Genomic DNA, 22,230 nt, shown 5'->3' on the forward strand with positions numbered 1-22,230 from the left:
GGAACGGCGACTGCGAGCCAGGCCTAATCGTCCAACATCATTGGCCGACCTCACTTGTGGCTGAATGGAAGTCCCTGCAGCAATGTTCCAACATCTAGTGGAAAGCCTTCCTAGAAGAATGGAGGCTATTATAGCAGCAAAGGGGGGGACCAACGTCATATTAATGCCCATGATTTTATAATGAGATGTTCGACGAGCAGGTGTCCACATACTTTTGGTTATGTAGTGTAAGTAAGAAATTGTAATATAAAGTCTAAGTCAGTGTTGATAATGTGGCCCTGCGATAGACTAGCGTCCTGTCCAGGGAGTGTACTTGTGCATCACACTACAAAAACGTGATGTTTCTGATGTGTGGACAAGGCTACTTACAATGTTGACCACCTGTATAGTTTTAAACAATGCGGTACAACCCCCCAGAAAAAGAAGACAAGTCGGCATACCTGGCAGTATCCTATGCCAGGGTTGCGGCAGGCGTAGGCGGTGAGGACCCTGCGGAGGGCAGCGATGCCCATCTCATTCTGGAAGGCGTGGTGCTCAGGCATGGAGCGGTGCAGGTCCCTCTCGATCTCCTCCGTGGCCAGGGTACAGCGGCCCATGGCCTGCTCCACCCGCTCAGCGTAGTAGCCAGGGTGGGTGTCCATCTCATTCTGAGCTCCTGGAGAGGGGATGGATTGATTGATGGATGGATGGATGGGGGTAAGTGGTTAACTCAATAGATTATAAGATAGACACAGACAATATGGGTTTGTCAGTGGGCAAATTATTTAATGTTTAGATCCTTTTGATTCTGACCATTGTAAAAAATTGAGGTCAAATTCAGACAACTGGTAGTTTCTTTGTTGTACCATCAAAAACGACTCCAGCCACCCTAGTCATAGACTGATCTCTCTGCTACCGCATAGAAAGCGGTACCGGAGTGCCAAGTCTAGGTCCAAGAGGCTTCTAAACAGCTTCTTCCCCCAATCCATAAGACTGCTGAACAATTAATCAAATGGCCACCGGACTATTTTCATTGACACCGCCTCCCTTCCATTTGTTTTGTACACTGCTCCTACTCGCTGTTAATTATCTATGCATAGTCACATCACGCTTACCTACATGTACAAATTACCTTGACTAACCTGTACCCCCGCACACTGACTCGGTACCGGTACCCCCTGTATATAGCCTCGTTATTGTGTTATTTTTAATTATTTTTTTACTTTAGTTTATTTGGTAAATATTTTCTTAACTCTTCTTGAACTGCACTGTTGATTAAGGGATTTTAAGTAAGCATTTCACGTTAAGGTCTACACTTGTTGTATTCGGTGCATGTGACAAATAAAGTTTGATTTGTACATTGGGAAAAAATACCTGCTCCATTTCAGACATCAAAAAATTGTTTTAGGGCTATGTGGGTTAGGGTAATCCATTAACCCAAACCCTGCAAGAAGGGTTATTTTGGGGGGATATAAGCTGAGAAGCGCTTTGTAACAATTAACCATTTATAAAAGAAAAAGTGCTTGAAATGAAATTGTTGGACAAAATGTCAACCTGAGAAGAGCAGCCACAGCTCCCCCCGGAGGCTCTCAGGGATCCCATTGAGCACCAGCTCTCTGGTCTTGGAGGTACGGTACATACACACACCCCTGCCAAACTCAAGGAAGTGGATGTTCCACGACTCCTCCTTCATCTTCTCCTTTGTCTGAGGAGAAAGAAAAGGGGGGAGTCAGTATATCAATATGACCTAACAAAAATGTAATTGAGCTACAGGGGTGTTTTAACGATATAACGACCAGAATGATGTACGGCCACGGTGGCTATGCTCCTTTGGCACCATGAGAAAAGCAAACAAAGACGTACTACTAAGAGTCAGTGATCCAACAATCCCTTGAGTTTGGGAACCTAAAGCTGAGCTAGATAGCTGAGCTAGATGAATGAACAGATGATCGCCTTCAAGCTTGCCTATGCACACATTTGGTTAAGATAGTATTTCCTCTAGTGTAATGTTAACCCTGAGGACCAGAACCATAGACACAGCATACAGTAGCCTACACTATAAAGCATCCAACTGTCTACATCATTAGGTAGGAACAATAAAATACTGTTTAGAAATTATCACTTTAGATTAAAAACAGATGACCACACTGAAGTAATAAAACAATATAGAAAGCGTGTAGGATATTCTAAAAGCATAAGACAGTCCAAGCCGTTGATGTGGGTCTGGGAGTGGGGTTGAACTCACAGCTTTGGGTCCGTGTTCCTCTGGGGCGTCCTTCTGGTAGATGCGGAGCAGGCTCTGAGTGGCTGTTGGCAGGCTGGGGCTGTAGTGGCGCCTCTGGGACGGTTCCCCTGCTGCACCAGTGGGTGTGGGGAGGCTGGAGGAGAGAGGGGTGGTACTAGGGCTGGGAGAACCCTGGGGAGAAGGAGGAGATTTAAAGGGGATTTAAAGGGGTGTTAGGAGAGAAAGAATACAAGGATATTTTGATATGTGTAACCAACTAATGCATTCAGAGAAATCATTCTTCCAAAAGCATGAACACAAATGAGTGATTACAACATATTATTGTTATGTAGAAAGTAGCATAAAAATCACTGTATACATCAAAGAGCCCAATTATCCATCACAATTGCGATCTCGTTTACGACAGAACGTGACTGACAGGTCAAAGTAGGCTTGGGCGGTATACCGTTTATACCCTGATGAAGACAGCTTGGCTGTCGAAACATTGGTAATTACATTTTTGCATCTGAGCTCCTAGAGTGTGCGGCTCTCTTATTTTCAAGTTTTCTACTCCGCTAGCCAGCACCTCGTCTAAATAGGTGTGCGTTTCTTTTTCATCTAAATATACCGTTTATAACATATACCGGGGTATTTTGAAAAAGACACAGGATGGTTTTTAAATACCGTCAATACCGTTGAAACTCTTTCTTTGAAGTTTTTCAATAAATGTGAATATTTGTAGCTACTTTTTAAGTAAATACCTGCAGTCAACCTGTACAATAGGTTAGGAGATAAAAAAAACATTGCGTTCTTCGTGTCACCTGTCACATTATTATGAAGGTTACGGTTGTCTCCAGTCACGCGGTGTTTGTTTACAAGCACGCAACAACAAGAGACCGGAGCTTTTTGAGTCACTCACTGTTGTGCAGCACACGCCAGGTGATCTAGTTACAGTATGGAACTCACAACTAAATGTTTGTCAGCTAGATATCTTATAACTATTCAATTAACCGTCTAACATGTACTAAATGCTCTGCAGTTGTACATATGGTTTGCTAATTTAGTAGCTTGTTTAGTAACCTATTCTTGCAAAATCAAGCATTCACTTGGTAACAGCAGAAAATCCTCTCCTGGACCAAGAGCCTTGCTGGCTAATATTTGTTTTGTGCGTGCAGCAAACTGTGAGTCGCATTTTTTTGTTACTTGTATAGTTTAGGTCAGAAACTGTACAAAATGTTCGCAATGTGCTCGTTCACATTTAGGTAGCATTCTCTATGGGCTTTAACATGTACTTGTTAGCATTAGGTTTGAAAACAGCACCCCTTGTGCATTACCAAACATCCTGGTATGTCACAAAGTTGGCATGAAGGTAAAGCCTAGCCTAAGCCTAGCTCAAAGGGTAGACCCAAACAGCACACCTCCCCTCTGATTGGCTCACCGAATGGCCACTTTCAGGGGTGCGCTGCAGGAAGTCGGAGATGCGCTGGACCAGGAAGTCGCGGTCCTTGAGGTTGGCGAAGAGGAAGGTCATCTTGTTCTTGGTGCTGATGGACACGGGGCAGGGCAAGACGCTGCTGCTGTCTGCCTTCTCCACAATGGACACCTAGAGAGCAGGATGGAGGGAAGGGAGGAGAGTCAGAGAAGGGTAGAAGAGAGATGGGGTGGAAGGAGGAGAGAGAAGAGATAAGAGGGGCGAGAGGGAGGGGAAGAGAGCGAGAGCCAAGGAAAGATAAAGTTGTACATTAGTTAAGAACATTAGGCACAGCCCACAATGAGGGTATGTTATGTCCCCCATGAAAATCAAAAAGACAGATACAGGGTAAGAAAGTGAGAGTGAAAGAGAAAATTGAAATGAGAGAATAGGAAAGAGGGATGCAGGATATGGAAAAGAGGGAAAGAAAGGAGGAAGGAAATAAAAGAAAGAGAGGGCTCGGGCTTTGCGTTGGGTTGTGTGTATAGGCACCTCTCTGAGGGGGATGATGAGCTGACAGAGGTCCTCCTCACGGCTGCAGAAGCAGATGTAGTTGTTGGAGACAAACAGCTGGCCCACGATGTGCATCTTGGCAAAGGGAGTCCACAGCGTGCAGTCTGTGTGTCCGTCCAGGCGCTCGTCCTGGGTCAGGCGGAACAGCGCCCGGTAACGTTCGTTCTTGGCCCGTGCGTCCAGGTCCCTGTAGTTGACATCCAGTAGTGAGTGGAAGAGAGTAAATGAGCAAAATGAAGAAAAACTACAGATACAGTAAATATATACACACTAAAAATATGAATACGGTCTAGAACTATACCCCCAAAAGTGATATTGGTGAGATGCAGAAACAGACCACTACATTGAGGACCTTTATTAGCTAAATCTGGTGTGTTGGTACCTGAATTGTCTACACCTGTTCTCTAGAGGGTTAAAAGACACGTTCTTGGAAGTACCACTTCATTTCAGTGAAAACAGTTGTTTGAAATACCACATTTTTTAATGGTCAGAAAAAAACAGGACATTCCTTACTCTTGAACCCTCCTACCTCTTCAGTGCTGAGACATTCTTGAGCGTCTTGCAGGCCTTGGGCAGCGAGTGGTCGGCCGCGAAGCCCTCGTTGTCCAGCAGCTGGCGCATGGCGATGGTGGCCAGCTGCTCCATGAGCTTGAAGGTGTCGTTAACGTTGAGGAACATGGAGAAGTAGTGCTCCGTGTGCCGCGTGCTCACCCGCACACTCTCCGGGAACAGCAGCGTGGCGTTCTTCTCTAGGCGGGTGACCTCCGTCCACTGCACCACCAGGGTCACTGGAAGGGGAGATCACTTAGCAGACGCTTTCACAGAAATATTTTACGTCGCCCAGAAAAGAGGGTGAGACAGAGGGAGATACAGCATAGAAAAAGAGAGATAGACAGGAAGAGAAGAGAGCGAGAGAGCAAAGGAAGGAGTCCTTGGGGTCAGGGAGCAGGGAGCAGGGAAAGATAGGTGTTTAGTAGAGGGGCAGAAACAGAAGGAGGAAGAAAGAGGTAGATTTCATAGAATGCTATCTTAGAGGTTTGAATTAGTACATAATTGTGTTGGGGGTTGGTGCTGCAACATTGAAGTGGGGCTATTCACTATGAGTCAATCACATTCCTCAACATACACACTAACACACACTCTCTAAGCCTCATTCTCTTCTTCTGTAATCTCATAAGATCACTGCCCACATACAGTGCATTGCTTTCATTCTCAGACCCACATGCATGCACACACCAGGGTTTGCGTTAGGATTTTAATTGACCAGACATCCATATGAATTGGGTGTGTAACGCATTAGGGTGTCCACCTACAGTGCTCAAAATCACATTATATTATTGTAATTCATCTTAACGGCATAGAAATGAGCCTGTAATGTTCTTATACCAACATGACAGATTTTATTGAAAAGCAAAACATTTTGCCTGTTGCTTCTTCTTCCCTGCTATAAATCATAAAATAATAAATGTTTTGCTTAGATGCCTACATAGTAATACATTTGTAAACATGTCCTATAGGCTATTTGTATGGCAATTTTAATTAATAAAAAAACAGGTGTTTTCAAATACAATCTAGGCTTCTCTAATTTATGTTGATCTTACCTAGGGCTGAGGTAGAACTGCTAGTAACGGGCCTGACGAACACAATTTGCCTATAATTTACATCAGCCTAGTTACTTTGTCCTCAAGAAGGCGTGATCTTGAGGCCGTCTTTACTCGGTTTTGGAGAAAGAACCCCCTCTCGGCCGACACACTGTTAACGGGTATAATCAACAGAATCTTCACAAATTTTGCCCAGTCATTGTACACCTGGCTGAAGTCCCTTATTCAAGGGACTTCAATTGCATCTTTTGCCTGAGTATTTTTTTTCTTTTCTAAAGGCACACACCCAACACTAATTTCCAAGCAGCTTAAGGATTTATTATCCTACGAAGTATATTTGCCTATGAAGTTGGAGCACATCGTCTGGTATTTCCACCAATTAATACAAAGCATTATTTAGCAATGGATTTTTTTGTTGTTGATCATTTGGCTGGCAACAATTTTAACACACACATATTGCACACACATGTTTGGGGTCACTTAGAAATGTCCTTGTTTTTGAAAGAAAAGCACATTTTGTCCATTAAAATAACATCAAATTGATCAGAAATACAGTGTAGACATTTTTAATGTTGTAAATTACTATTGTAGCTGGAGATGGCAGATTTTTTAGGCGTACAGAGGCCTATTATCACCAACCATCACTCCTGTGTTCCAATGGCACATTGTGTTAGCTAATCCAAGTTTATAATTTTAAAAGGCTAATTGATCATTAGAAAACACTTTTGCAATTATGTTAGCACAGCTGGCCTTCCTCAGCATTTGTGGGTTCGATTACAGGCTCAAAATGGCCACAAACAAAGAACTTTCTTCTGAAACTCGTCAGTCTATTTGTGTGTGTGTGTGTGTGTGTGTGTGTGTGTGTGTGTGTGTGTGTGTGTGTGTATGTATGTATGAATGAATGAATGAGTATGTATGAATGAATGAATGAATGAATGAATATGTATGTATGTTTATTTTTTATTTTTTACGGCATTTACAGCTAACGGAAACCCTGCTCCACACCAACCTTCTTTCCCCAGGAGGAGAGAGTAGAAGCAGAGGTGGTTGACGCTGAGGTAGACCCAGCCCTGCCGGGGCACACGGCCCTTCCAGTAGCTACAGGAGTAGTAGTTGACCAGCTTCTCCTCGCCGGGCATGCCAAACAGCTTCCTCATCTTCAGTTCAGCCTCACGGAACTTGCCAGAGTCCTCATCCTCCAGGGCAGCCTTGCTCTTGTTCTCCTCGGCGATGATGCCCTAGATAGAAAGAGTGGACAAGGGAGTTAGGTTCTGTTACAATATATATATATACAGAGAGAAATTGTATAATTTATGCTGCTGCTCTTGTTTTTCACGAGTGGCGCACGTGTAGCTTGTTGTTGGCCAATCATAAGTCATCAAAGCAGCAATAGGCTACAGTCATAGAGCCTCAATGTATGGCAAAAGTTAGGAGATATCTGATCAATGGAAGTTTGAATTAAAATTATGGAATTAAAAGTTAGAGGAGAAGAATAGGCTACAAACTGTTCAACTGTTCTGCCTGCAGGCTATGGAACCCTGACCTGTTCACCGGACGTGCTACCTGTCCCAGTCCTGCTGTTTTAACTCTCTAGAGACAGCAGGAGCGGTAGAGATACTCCTAATGATCGGTCGGACCAGGACTGGACCAGGTCTATCCAGAACGGGTCTAGTTGTCGTCAGGTTAATTCGGAATGGGTCTCTATATTTAAATAAAAAATGTCTGTATGGGTGCTGATGGAAAAGACCCAGGTTCATTTTGGAACGGGTACAACTTTTTAGACCTGTGTAGGCCTCTAGTTCAGATTAAAGTGACAATGATAAATAAATAAATCTGCATTTAGTGGAGGAACTGAGTCAGTATCTTAAAGATGGAGCAACAATTAGCTAGGACATAACAGGGTATGATAATTGAATTCTAATTTGTTCTAATTCTATGAGGTTGAACTATACTTTGTGGCAGCAGTGCCTACCGAGATCTTCCCCTTGACGAAGGTGGTGATATCTTCGTTGTTGTCAAAAATGGAGAGCGTCTGGAGCAGGTTGGTCTCCAGCCACTCCCAGTGCTCTGTGATCTCCTTCCGGGAGGAGCCTGGGAAAACACAGTATTTACCCACATCAACACCAAGGTAAAAATCGGGTATGGGTGTGCTTTAGAGGGTACAGGTGTGCTTTAGAGGGTATACAGTGCACCTCCCCTAACCCAGACGACGCTGGGCCAATTGTGCACCGCCCTATGGGACTCCCGATCATGGCCCGTTGTGATACAGCCCGGGATCGAACCAGGGTCTGTAGTGATGCCTATAGCACTGAGATGCAGTGCCTCAGACCACTGCGTCACTCGGTAGCCCTAAATATTATTCATCACTACCACAAATTCTACTCGATAGCATTTCACTACTTATTTACTAAATATATAAATGGTCGGGCTCTCAGCAAATTTTTTGTAATCGACCCACAGATATTTGAGTAGTTATTTGCAGAGTGAAAACTAAAGGGAGACCTGTCAGAACCTGACTATGGGATGCAGGGGGGGGGAGTGCGAGGGTAGAGCAAGATGAAAATTCAAAGACAGACTACTTTTCTATCCACAATGAGAGACAAATAGCTACACTGCTGTGCTATTAAACTCAATACTATTGTTTTCAATTTCGTGAAGAAGTTTCTGTTTCTTAACCAGGCAAAGCTAAATAGCAGGCTGGTGACTGGTGGTTACGGGGAAGCAAGAGAGTGGCTTGTGCGATGTGTAGCCTATGATCGGAGGCTGAGCCGGCGCGGAGCCTGCCTGCCCACACTCATCGCTTGCTCCTCCACAGCTCAACCAGCCTGATGTTGGCTGTGTGTGCCGGGTGTGTTGGATAATTCCCACTGCTAGAGAACAGAACCCTCGCTGCTCTGCTCATCCAGCGCTACTAATATTCTGCTCATCATAGTAGCCTATCCAGTCCAAGTGCAAATACAAGTCACGTGGGGCCAGTCCGAGTCACTAATGGTCTAGATGGCGAGTGAGAGTCCTCAATGGTCGAGTGCAAGTCGAGTTAAAAGTCATGAAAATCGGGACTTGAGTAATACAACACTGTTCTAAAGTGTGTTCCTCTCCTTGTCACTTTAACATTCTTGGCACAGATGTGAATAAACCAGTCCCCCGGTGTCCGGTCTGGAGCTTGAAGTCACAAGCTCTTTGGCTGGAGAGTGGAGCGGATTTTAAAAAATTGGGGAGCTTCGGCCTTCTCTTGCACTCCAATTTCACTCAGGTACTGCTCAGCCATGAGTTCTGGGGTGAGAGGATGTGAGCAGAGTGGAGCGAGGAGTGCGTGTAATATGACTGGAGTGTGGAGTGGACATAATTTTTGGGGGATCGTCTGCCTTCTCTCTCGCTCCGGTACCCCTCAGCCACAAGCTCTGGAACTAGAGGTGCCAAAAGCCCTGGTCTCCACTGTGAATTATTTAAAAGTTTGGTACAAATTTAGATATTTAATTAAATAGTGATCCATTCTGACTACTACATTTGTCGTCACACAAGACCACGTGCTGAAACAGACCAATCACAGACCGGCAGGCTACAAGGAGGTTCGCGCCCTCATGCCATAGACATTAAGGTTGACTCTCTCAGGCAGGATGAAAATGACTACTTCGACCATGATCCTTAGCGTTTTTGGTGCCATCCAGCCCCATGGCGCACTTGAAATTGAAATACTTCCGGCTTCATGCTCCATCTGGAGTTTTCCATAGGAATACGTGGATGACGTCAGAGCTATCACTACCTACTGGTTTTAATATCTATGGGATAAACCTATAACATTGCAGATCAAGGAGAGGTCTCTTAATTAACACCTGATGATAATGGATCACATTTATATATGCCTAGCGCTTTTATTCAGTTTTAATTAAATAGGCTAGCTTCAAAGAAAGTTTGTCTGTCCCAGAATATTCAGAGGTGTCATGGCATGGTTTTGCACCCACCACATGCGATGCTGCAGAAGATCTGTGAGTCCCCTGTCTGGTGCAGGATCCTATAGGGAGCCACTCTGGCACTGGAGTCCAGGACAACATCCATGGTGCCCACCAACAAGCCTGAAGAAAAGCAGCACAACAAGTCAGGATACTATTCGATGTATACCCTTACAACACGATTTACATTTGAGTCATTTAGCAGACGCACTTAACCAATATCCAGAACGACTCACAATAGCAATTAGGGCTAAGTGCCTTTGCTCAAGGGCAGACAGATTTTTCATCAAGTCGTCTCGGAATTTGAACCAGCGACCTTCAGGTTACTGGCCCAATGCTCTTAACCCCTAGGCTACCCATACGAATGCAGTATCTCACGATAATGTTTCAACTGACTAGTTGAGATAATAGGCCTACAGGAATCCCAAAAGGTGACAACAGGTCAATCAGGAATCCCAATAGGTGATTACAGGGTCAATCATCCAAAATATTGTATTGCTGGCTGGAGGAGTCCTTACTTTGCATGGATGATTTTAAGCTGGGTAAACAAAGGTTATTTGGCAATGATCTGAACTGACATCTGTTTGTTAAGCTTGAGGAAGTCTGACGCCTGCTGGCCCAAAGCCAGACATTCAAACTCACGTGTGTGCAAGCACACGCACCACACACACATACACCTCACACATTTCTACATGATTTACAATTTCATAGCCTACATTTTACGGTCTTCATGCGACTGGTGTACTGTAGGCTAGTATAAGACTTATGTTCCTAGAACTGTTCCGCAAAACAGTGGCAGTGACGCTGTGGCTAATAGAGACAGGGACTTGGGGAAGAATATCTACATCAAAGGGAAATATCAAACTCTTGTGAATGAAATACAACTTATGTTGAGTAACTTTAAAGAGCGACTGCCTTTAAAAAGCAACACATCCCTTTGAAAACACCCCACGTGGCATCGACATGAGTCAGAAACAGTTATTCTAGTGTCAAAATTGAATACAAAGTGTAAATAGCATAATTTTGGTCATAAAGTCAGTCTCATCTAAAACTGAGTTTTGATTTGACGATGTACATTTGCCCACTAACATAGTGTGAACAGCTGCAGTGGTTGCTCTCTATTAAATAGCATAGACAGCAACAGACATGCACAGTACCCCGACTTTGTTTACATAACATCTCATCTACTTCTACTTGAGAAACACCAAACATCTTAGATGTAAAACTGCGCAACTAAAACATCCTAGGCAAAAACATAACAATTAATTACAGATTTATCGAATTGTCTTAGATTCATTCTGAGGATTTGGAGGAAGTGAAATAGGCTTCCACATCTACAGTGTCTCATGGGGGATAAACATTATCAACCAAATGCGGAATCGGTCAGGAAACGCACCTCCAAAACTGAATTTATAATAAGAAACAGAAAGAAACACATGCCAATCGGCTCGTTCTTTGGCTCTTTAAAATTAGACTTGACGACGTCTGGGTAGTCTTTCAGATGGGGGTGATTTGGTCTAATTTAGTAATAATCTAATTAAATCATAACGGTTGAAGTAGCTAGCTACCTAACCTAAAGTTTCTAAAGAGCTCTTTAATATGAAATAGTTTTTTTATTACATGACATTGTTATTCCCTTATTCTAGTAACTAACTGGAGATACCTATATGTGGTGTTTTATGATAGCATCCAAATTCAATATGGGAGGCTCATCCAACTTCCATTGTTTTGGTCATATGACAGGGCTAGCTAGACTCATGTTGGTTGAGAAGGGTGCAATTGCGGTCCGCAATTCAGGGAGTTCCTGCATGTGGGCATTATTGCATCTGCAGTAACTAGTGATGGGAAGTTCAGCTTTTTTTACTGACTGATCTTTTCAACTCATTCTTTTGACTGAACAAATATTGACTAATTTCGTTCATTTGAATCAGTAATGCCAAGCACAAATGACCCCCTCCTGGTTAACGATGAACTGGAAACTCGAAAGAGTCACGATTCTATGGGCTTTCCAGTCACGTCGTTCACCATAGGGGGCTTATTGGAGTGGTCATTTATGACTGAGGCTTGTAAAAATGTGCTTTAAACCAGGGAATCTCAACTGGGGGGGGGGGGTCGCAACCCCAACACAGGAGGATTTTAAGGGGACGTGTGCAATATAGAAAATGTAATAAAAAATATTTAAGGTAACCGCCACACCAAACCTTTAATTTTGAAAGGATACGGCCTCACTGCATATTGTTGCTGAATTTCACAATGTTACCGCTACACACAGGCGTGCGTGCGCTGCACAGCTTACTGTTGCTGCCTTTACACGTGCAGCGTGTCGGCAGTGGTGAAATGGCTAGCTACGTTCGGACTTGGAGGGTTTTCGCGATGCACACACACTCACTGACCAATACAATAACGTTCTCGCCCCCCCCATCATCTTCTGACATATATCTTGATTGCTAACTATGCAGATGTGTTCCGCAGGTATTGCACATGAGGATAGTTAGCTGTATTTAACTCATGTAGGCTAGCTGTCAGTAGGGCTGGGCGATATGACCAAAATATTATATCACAGTATTTTTTTTTCAATTGGACAGTATGATATTTTTAGTTCTGAATAATAAAAGTTGTGATTAGTGAGTGATCCTAGGGAGGCAACACATACATTCTAAGTGATTTCAATGAGTCTTTCTCCATTCCGATTGTTTTATGCTGTTCAATTCCACTTAAACCAAAGCAAATTCAGGTCTACACCATCACTGGTATTACCAGGCTGTATTAGCTAGCTACGTTTGCTCTTACTCCGTATATTTATTAGCTAGCTATTAGCATTAGCGTCTCACAAGATTTAGGGCAACTTGCTAAGAAAAGACAAACTAGCTGTTTGCTGATGAAACAAACTAATAGTGTCATTATAGAACACTAGAGGATTTAAATTAAGAAGCAAAGTGAAAACAGTATTGTTGTCATCAACATTTTTGCATGTGCTGCATTGACAGTCTGCATTGCAGACTGAACGCAAGTGTCTCATGGTTGAGGAACATCAAATACACTCCTTAAGTGATAGGAGGCGTGGCTAGGTCTGTGTGGAAAGTGGCACGGAGAGAAAGAGCGGAGAGAGATGACTCAAGTAGCGAAGTAAACTATAAAGATTGACATTACCAATGGCATATCACATTTAACAAACCAAACATTCAAATACCGGTATAGAAGGTAAAGTAAAAACCCAAACCGGTCCCTGCATCAATACCTGTATGTCATAAAATACGGTATAACGCCCAGCCCTAGCTGTCAGAGTAAAATCATGGAAACATTTTTAAAAGGTGCATCTCCCTCTTCATCTACTGCTGCTTCCAATGTCAACAAAAAGGCACAGGCCCTGTCAAGAAGAGAAAATATGACCCCGGCTTCATGTAATCTGGTTTTACATATATAGAAGAGAGGCAGGGTGAGTGTAGACCGCAGTGCGTCCTATGCAACAAGCTGTTAGATAATGAGAGCATGAAACCCTCCGAACTGAAAAGGCATCTGGACTAGAGGTCGACAGATTATGATTTTTCAACGCCGATACCGATTATTGGAGGACCAAAAAAGCCGATTATTTATTTGTAATAATGACAATTACAACAATACTGAATGAACACTTATTTTAACTTAATATAATACATCAATAAAAGCAATTTAGCCTCAAGTAAATAATGAAACATGTTCAATTTGGTTTAAATAATGCGAGTGACGTTTGAAACGCTATTAGCGCGCGCTAACTAGCTAGCCATTTCACTTCGGTTACACCAGCCTCATCTCCAGAGTTGATAGGCTTGAAGTCATAAACAGCGCAATGCTTGACGCACAACGAAGAGCTGCTGGCAAAACGCACAAAAGTGCTGTTTGAATGAATGTTTATGCGCCTGCTTCTGCCTACCACCGCTCAGTCAGATACTTAGATGCTTGTATGCTCAGTCAGATTATATGCAACGCAGGACACGCTAGATAATATCTAGTAATATCATCAACCATGTGTAGTTAACTAGTGATTATGATTGATTGTTTTTTATAAGATAAGTTTAATGCTAGCTAGCAACTTACCTTGGCTTACTGCATTCGCGTAACAGGCAGTCTCCTTGTGGAGTGCAACGAGAGAGAGGCAGGTCGTTATTGTGTTGGACTAGTTAACTGTAAGGTTGCAAGATTGGTTCCCGAGCTGACAAGGTGAAAATCTGTCGTTCTGCCCCTGAACGAGGCAGTTAACCCCCCGTTCCTAGGCCGTAATTGAAAATGAGAATGTGTTCTTAACTGACTTGCCTAGTTAAATAAAGGTATACAAAATAAAATATTAAATTAATTAAAAAAAATATATATATTTTTTTTTTTGTGGCAAATCGGAGCCCAAAAATACAGATTTCCGATTGTTATGAAAACTTGAAATCGGCCCTAATTAATTGGCCATTCCGATTAATCGGTCGACCTCCAATCTGGACACCAATTTCTATTTTTTTCACCTTCATTTAACCTGTAGTGAAGCCCAGCCCGTGAACGTTATCATCATCTGACACTAATTAGCATAACGCAACGGACATAAATCTTCCTAGAAAATATTCCTATTCATGAAAATCACAAGTGAAATATATTGGAACACAGCTTAGCCTTTTGTTAATCACCCTGTCAGATTTTCAAAATATGCTTTACAGCCAACGCTAGACAAGCATTTGTGTAAGTTTATCATAGCCTAGCATAGCATTATGCCTTGCTAGCAGCAGGCAAACTTGTCACAAAAATCAGAAAAGCAATCAAATTAAATTGTTTACCTACCTTTGATGAACTTCGGATGTTTTCACTCACGAGACTCCCAGGTAGACAGCCAAAGTTCATTTTTTCCAAAAAGATTATTTTTGTAGGCGAAATAGCTCCGTTTGTTCTTCACGTTTGGCTGAGAAATCGCCCGGAAATTGTGGTCACCACAACGCGGAAAAATATTCCAAATTAGCTCCATAATATCGACAGAAACACAGCAAACATTGTTTTGAATCCATCCTCAAGGTATTTTTCTAATATCTATTCGATAATATATCCGTCGGGACAATTCCTTTTTCTCTAGGACCGATTGGAGTAATGGCTACCTCTGCACTTTACGCGAGAATCTCTCTCGGAGCCACCATGTGACCACTTACGCAATGTGCCCCCATACGGCTATTCTTCAACAGAAATTCGTAAAACTACATCACAATGCTGTAGACACCTTGGGGAATACGTAGAAAGCTTAAGCTCGTTGATGGTACATTCAAAGCCATATAGGGAGTCATTGGAACGCAGCGCTTTCAAAACCTGGGGCACTTCCGGATTGGATTTTTCTCAGGCTTTCGCCTGCAACATCAGTTCTGTTATACTCACAGACAATATCTTTACAGTTTTGGAAACGTTAGAGTGTTTTCTATCCAAAGCTGTCAATTATATGCATATTCTAGCATCTTTTCCTGACAAAATATCCCATTTAAAACGGGAATGTTTTTTTCCCAAAAATTAAAATACTGCCCCCTACCACCAAGAGGTTTTAACCAGGCAGGCAAGTTGAGAACAAGTTCTCATTTGCAACTGCGACCTGGCCAAGACAAAGCAAAGCAGTTCGACACATACAACAACACAGAGCTACACATTAAATAAACAAACATACAATCAATAATACAGTAGAAAAATCTGTAAACAGCATGTGCAAATGAAGTAGGATAAGAGAGTTTACATAGTGAACAACAACTCATTAACCTGTTTATTTATTGCATGTGTCTGTCTGTCTGCGTGTGTGCGCACGTATGGCCTATCAGTGGTAAAGCTGGAGGTGTTTCTTCAGTTTGATACGTTTATTGAAGCCTGGGGTGATGGTTGACAGGGAAATGGTGATGGTTGACAGTTTCTGCTTTTAGTTTTTCGCAGCAATCTCTGCTCGAAGCTCATAAAAGCGACCCAACACTATCCCTAGAAAGCTTTTCGCGGAACTCTTTTTGATATAGTTGACACACTTGATCACATCCCGGAGAGTGACGTGGAGCTCAGGAACCATGTCCTTCGCTGCCAATGCCTCCCTGTGTAGGAAGCAGTGGTTCCATGTCGCACTTGGTGCTCTCTCCAGGATCTGCTTTATTACCCCGGAGTGCTTTCTCGTCATGGCAGCTGCCCAATCAGTGGTCACACCGACGCACCCATCCCAGGCCAGTCCCACGGAGCTCAGGTGCATATCCATTGTGTTAAAGACCACCTCTGCGGTGGTGGGCACATCAGCACTAAAAAGGAACTGCTCCTCGAAGTTAGTATCCGACACGTGTCTGACATAGACCATTAGAATTGTATGGTTAGCCACATATTTGGATTCATCCAGCTGCTGTGCGTAATGGCCATTTTCACTGATACGCTCTGATGTCTGGCGCGTTATGTCCTCAGACATGTCCTTGATTCTCCTCCTTGTGGTGTCATTGGATAGGGGTATAGTTTTAAGTTTGTTGGGGGCTGACTCTCCCAAGATTTCAGTGCACATATCAATCACAGCAGGGAGTTTGAAATCCTCTGCGCTGGTGTGGGCTTTTATGCACTTAGCAATTTGCTGGGATACAAGGTATGATGCGAAGTGCATTTTCTTGTCCCGTGCATACGTTCTTCAATGGGTCTTGAGGCCACCAGGTATCGACATCTTCTTTAAAAGAGTCAGCTGTCTTATCGTTGTGACTTGGATGCTTGGTGGACCCCTACAAATCAGCCGGGCTAGACAATCTGGACCCTCTCTTTCTAAAATTATCTGCCGAAATTGTTGCAACCCCTATTACAAACCTGTTCAACCTCTCTTTCGTATCGTCTGAGATTCCCATAGATTGGAAAGCTGCCGCGGTCATCCCCCTCTTCAAAGGGGGAGACACTCTAGACCCAAACTGCTACAGACCGATGTCTATTCTACCCTGCCTTTCTAAGGTCTTTGAAAGCCAAGTTAACAGATTACCGACCATTTCGAATCTCACCGTACCTTCTCCGCTATGCAATCTGGTTTCAGAGCTGGTCATGGGTGCACCTCAGCCACGCTCAAGGTCCTAAACAATATCATAATCGCCATCGATAAGAGACATTACTGTGCAGCCGTATTCATCGACCTGGCTAAGGCTTTCGACACTGTCAATCACCACATTGTTTTTGGCAGACTCAACAGCCTTGGTTTCTCAAATGATTGCCTCGCTTGGTTCACCAACGACTTCTCCGATAGAGTTCAGTATGTCAAATCGGAGGGCCTGTTGTCCAGACCTCTTGCAGTCTCTTTGGGGGTGCCACAGGGTTCAATTCTCAGGCTGACTCTCTTCTCTGTATACATCAATGATGTCGCTCTCGCTGCTGGTGATTCATTGAGCCACCTCTACACATACGATACCATTCTGTATACCTCTGGCCCTTCTTTGGACACTGTGTTAACTAACCTTCAGATGAGCTTCAATGCCATACAACTCTCCTTCCGTGGTCTCCGACTGCTCTTAAATGCAAGTAAAACTAAATGCATGCTCTTCAAACGTTCGCTGCCCGCACCTGCCGCCCGTCCAGCATCACTACTCTGGACGGTTCTGACTTAGAATATGTGGACAACTACAAATACCTAGGTGTCTTGTAAACTGTAAACTCTCCTTCCAGACTCACATTAAACATCTCCAATCCAAAATTAAATCTAGAATTGGCTTCCTATTTTGCAACAAAGCATGATTCACTCATGTTGCCAAACATACCCTTGTAAAACTGACCATCCTACCGATCCTCGACTTCGGCGATGTCATTTACAAAATAGCATCCAACACTCTACTCAACAAATTGGATGCAGTCTATCACAGTGCCATCCGTTTTATCACCAAAGCCCCATATACTACCCACCACTGCGACCTGTATGCTCTCGTTGGCTGGCCCTCGCTTCATACTCGTCGCCAAACCCACTGGCTCCAGGTCATCTACAAGTCTGCTAGGTAAAGCCCCGCCTTATCTCAGCTCAATGGTCACAATTGAAGCACCCACCCGTAGCACGCGCTCCAGCAGGTATATCTCACTGGTCACCCCCAAAGCCAATTCTTCCTTTGGCTGCCTCTACTTTCAGTTCTCTGCTGGCAATGACTGGAACGAACTGCAAAAATCTCTGAAGTTGGAGACTCTTACCTCCCTCACTAGCTCTAAGCACCAGCTGTCAGAGCAGCTCACTGCACCTGTACATAGCTCATCTGTAAATAGCCCATCCAATCTACCTCATCCCCATACTTTATTTATCTTGCTCCTTTGCACCCCAGTATCTCTTCTTGCACATTCATCTTCTGCACACCCTACCATTCCAGTGTTTAATTGCTATATTGTAATTACTTTGCCACCATGGCCTATTTATTGCCTTAAGTATTATTGTTCATTAATACTGACATTCATATGACATTTTATTAAACTGGTTAAAAACATACACCTTAAAAAAAAAACATTAAGGTTGTGAAACTATTCACATGGTAATTGATGATTAAGAATTCCTAATGATTGCTGTTTTTTTCTATTTTAAAAACTGTTGTGTTACTGTTCATTAACATTATTGAACTGGTTTTGATGTCATGTTCCGAGTCTGATAATGTATTACACCCCACTCCTGAACTGGTCTCCTAATTAAAATGGCTTATTCTTGAATTCACAATAAATGTTCTCTCAGTTAATATGGCTGTGCAATGACTTTAATACTATAAGAGTAGACCGTGATTTTGCAAGTGAAGCCTGCCCAATAAGGCAGCAGCAATACAACATTCCAAAATGGGATTATCAACAGTCCATAGTATTGCGTCACGGCTCAATTGTCATTGTCAAATGTGGGTCCCCAAGCAAAACCAGTTGAGAACCACTGCTTTAAACAATGTACATATGTTGATTGCTAGGCATTCAAATAAGATTATTTATTGATACATTTGAAACGATCTCTGGCTTTCTTTGCGGAATGCATTGCTTGACTGCCATAACGTCGGTACAGTAGGTACCATAACGTTGGATGCCGACCGGCAATAAAACCCACAGAAGAATAGTCGAGGGCGACAACAGTAGACAGTGTCCTTTAGCAGGTGGGAGTGAAGGACTAACGTTAGCTAGCTTGTCCTTGGGGACTCCGATACACAATAGGCGGGAGCGACACCTTGTGCTCACATGGTCTAGCAGTGTTGCCCCGGCCTGCTCTGTAACAGAGGAACTAGAGCGAACGACGGTGCACTGTTTTACGGCGGTTCTGTTGATGACAGCGAGAGAAGGTTTTCGTATATGCAGGAACCAATGGGATGTTCGGGAGATGGGGTCGTTTATGATGGAACTAATTGTATGCTGGAGGGGGCGTTCCTAAAATGCAGAAATACCTAAATGCAAGAACGCCCCGAATTAGGGTCCGCAATCAAACAGTATTGGGTTGGTTAGGCTGACATAGTTTACTAGCTATGAGTACTGTTTAGTGGTGCATGTGAGAAAATGCACATACTTCCAGCAAATAAAACCTATCAACGATGTTAGTTAGTAGTAGCTGCAGACGAAGAAAAAACAACGCGCTAGCTTGGATAGCCAGCTCCACTTTACACGTCAACATCAACAGCTAGCCTGCGCGCTAGCTAACGTTACCTTGCTAAAACACCAAGCTTTCTAGCTAACGTTAGCTAAATCCCTCATTACATTAGCCAACGCAAATTACATTTTCATAAACATGAGAGCAATTGTAAACCAAATAATGTTATTGTATAGTTACCAGTGATGCCCCCTCCTTTGCCATGGCCCTTTCTCCTCTGGAGAATGAAGAAGGGGTTCGCCCTTTCGCTCACCCACAGAGCGTTGGCAAGCAACACCTCCTCTGGGGTTATCCACATTTTGAATAAGCTTTTTCCAAATTACACACTTAATGTTGGATATTATGGTGCAAAGTGTACCGTAAGCGACTTCACACAAGCATGTTTTGCAGACGTGTTGCCTGCTGTTTTGAGTTCATGTCCGTCTGTGCAGCTGGTTGCTCTGCTGTTGTCTACTCGAAAACGGTTTACACTAGTTACCACAGCCACAAAGTCAAAAGAGTATATCGTAAAAATTCGTGGAAACAAAACTTTAGCTTTTTGGTCTTGATTTAACGTTAGGGCTAGCAGTGGTGTGATTAAGGTCAGGTTTAACATTACATTTTAAGAAGAGTAATTGTAGAAATAGGCTGGGATAACTAGTGACGACCCTCGAAACTGGTCGCTTTCTACTTTTACGTAAACACGTCCACTTTACGTTCATATCATAGTGTACATCGCTGCTTGACTCACTGTATTAATTTAACATATTTAATCCAATCAGTGACAATCGTGACCGTAAAAAACGTTTTCAGTTATAAGGCTCTAAAATGTGTATGTATCAATGCATTCACAGCAAGTATTGAAATAATAAAGGGTCTCAATGAAAGATGTGCAGTGTCACATGTTTAGTGTAATTTGTCACATGACCAGAGCTGTTTACTTCCTGGTTGCACCATGAGAAGACGATGGCTGCATCAAAGCTCCCAAACAAAAGGTTAGTAAAGTATGTTAACATAAAGATGGGACAAGGATTTTTGGTACACACATCATCTTTAAAGTGTCTAGTATTGATATATGGATTTGCAATTATTCAACTTTGTTCAGTCATAGAATGTGATCATAGAATGTGTAAACATGTTGACGGCAACAATAGTGACCGGTGGGATAACAGTGCATCTAGGTATACACATACATAGTTCTTGTTCTATCTAACTTTCTACTCTTTTCTTTCTTTTAGTTTCACTTTGAGTCAAATTCTGGATATGTTGGATCTAGGTGACTGCCCAGACAAGGCAGGCAAACATTGCAGTTATCCCTCATAATGAGAAAGATGCTGTCCTCTGTGATTGTGATAGTGACGGGTCAGATATGGACTATGGACAGGCCATTTGCCAGCCAGGCTGTTGAATGCATATGCTGATCCTATGCAAACAGATCATGACAGGAACAACATTATCAGGGATGATGACCTATCCACCCCCCATTGTTAATAATGAAGAGCCAAGGGCCTCTACCTGACCGAGGGGTCAGCCAGAAGAGCCAGGGGAAAAGCTGCAAGTGGTCAAAAATAAAGATTGAGTGATCAAAGATGCCTGCCACCGATGTGATTCCAAACCACATAGTATACAGCCCAAATGTGCAAAAGTTTGGCATGAAACCACTGAGCCACGGAAGGAGATCTTTACTGGCTGTTACTGTTGAAGATCAGGCAAGATATGACAAAGCTTCTTACTGGCCAATCAACATGATGGACCGGTTCCAGAGATGTCGTCATTGTGACAAACGCACTACCTATGCAAGTGAGAAATGCAAAGCGCCACTGTACATTGAGTGCTTCAAGATATACCATGGACAGTAGAAAAGGAGATAAGAGTGAATGAAAAAGGTCTGAAAAAGAAAAATAGAAAAGTGGATAAAGGGTGAGAAGAAGCAGTACAACAGACTCTTGGAAGAAAATAAAAGTAGATGAAAAAGACAATCAAAATGACTGAATTTTTTGGGGGAAAAGGTCAATTGATTCGACATACTGTATGACAGATCTGACTGATCGTAGTTCAAAATAGTGATGCACAAACTAATCATGCACTTGGTTCTGAAGCCTACCTCTATATATATATATATATATATATATATATATATGCACTCAATGTGGTGCTTTTTCTGTATATATATTATTTTGTTTAGCATAGGCCTCTACTTGAATGCATATTCTACAGGCTACCTCCATCCTAAATGTTACCTTTATGTTCAGTGGAAATAAATCACACGACTGCTACAGTTGTTAGTGAGTGTTGCACTAAAATGTCACAATGACAATGTTAAAATGAATATTGCACTAAAGTACAAGTTCAAATGGTAAAGTGACAATATTCATGTCTCAATACATGTTGCACTAAAGTAACAATGTTGAAATATGTTGATGGTTGTTGTTTTTTGTCTTTGCTCTCAGTATTCATATCGGTGTTGTATAAGGGTTTTTGATATGTAAAATAATCACACTAGAATGTGATGGGGCATTCTAGTGGCAATATTGGGGACTGCCAGTGACACAGTTTAAAATGAGTTAATAACTGGGCTGGGATATATAAGAATTTTGATGACTGCATAGGAGAAATGTTAATTCAGTATACATAACATTATCCCACCGGTCACAATACACTTTCACCTACTTTTACATGAAAATGTAAAAAAAATAATGATTGATTATTTCAAAGGGTTATTACTATGACACTTGATTTGGATATTTTCATGTCTGGGAAAAATTCGGGATTAAATGGGTTAAGTGAAAATGTAATCACAAACCACTTTCCCTGTACAGTTTTTATGTTCTGGACTTTGAGTTCAAAACTTAACAAAGTGAAACTAAAAGAAATATAAAACAAATGACAGCTCTGATGGTAGTTTCGGTACAATTGTATAAATGCCGACTGATCATTTGTTTGTTCGACAT

The 22,230-nt window shown here is 42.6% G+C and overlaps 1 protein-coding gene and 1 long non-coding RNA gene across 3 annotated transcripts in view; one reads left to right on the plus strand and one right to left on the minus strand.

Annotated features, from left to right (window-relative positions):
- LOC112221035 (TBC1 domain family member 9B) overlaps window positions 1–19,941 on the minus strand; it is a 43,837-nt gene extending 23,896 nt beyond the window's left edge. For both annotated transcript variants that reach the window (XM_024383100.2, XM_024383099.2), the window contains exons 1-10: window positions 19,481–19,941; window positions 9,751–9,861; window positions 7,761–7,879; window positions 6,798–7,026; window positions 4,717–4,975; window positions 4,167–4,374; window positions 3,642–3,806; window positions 2,225–2,395; window positions 1,534–1,684; window positions 441–655 (exon numbers count right to left, since the gene is read on the minus strand). In XM_024383100.2, coding sequence (XP_024238868.1) covers window positions 441–655; window positions 1,534–1,684; window positions 2,225–2,395; window positions 3,642–3,806; window positions 4,167–4,374; window positions 4,717–4,975; window positions 6,798–7,026; window positions 7,761–7,879; window positions 9,751–9,861; window positions 19,481–19,598 — 1,746 coding nt within the window. In that variant the 5' untranslated portion in view covers window positions 19,599–19,941. The remainder of the gene's footprint in view (window positions 1–440; window positions 656–1,533; window positions 1,685–2,224; window positions 2,396–3,641; window positions 3,807–4,166; window positions 4,375–4,716; window positions 4,976–6,797; window positions 7,027–7,760; window positions 7,880–9,750; window positions 9,862–19,480) is intronic.
- Window positions 19,942–20,209: 268 nt separating this feature from the next.
- On the plus strand, window positions 20,210–21,698 carry LOC112220646. The gene is made up of 2 exons (XR_002948890.2): window positions 20,210–20,274; window positions 20,518–21,698. It is a non-coding gene; the product is annotated as an uncharacterized LOC112220646 (long non-coding RNA).
- The last annotated feature ends 532 nt before the right edge of the window (window positions 21,699–22,230 follow it).

Source organism: Oncorhynchus tshawytscha, linkage group LG21 (assembly GCF_018296145.1).
Source record: "Oncorhynchus tshawytscha isolate Ot180627B linkage group LG21, Otsh_v2.0, whole genome shotgun sequence".
NCBI lineage: Eukaryota > Metazoa > Chordata > Actinopteri > Salmoniformes > Salmonidae > Oncorhynchus > Oncorhynchus tshawytscha.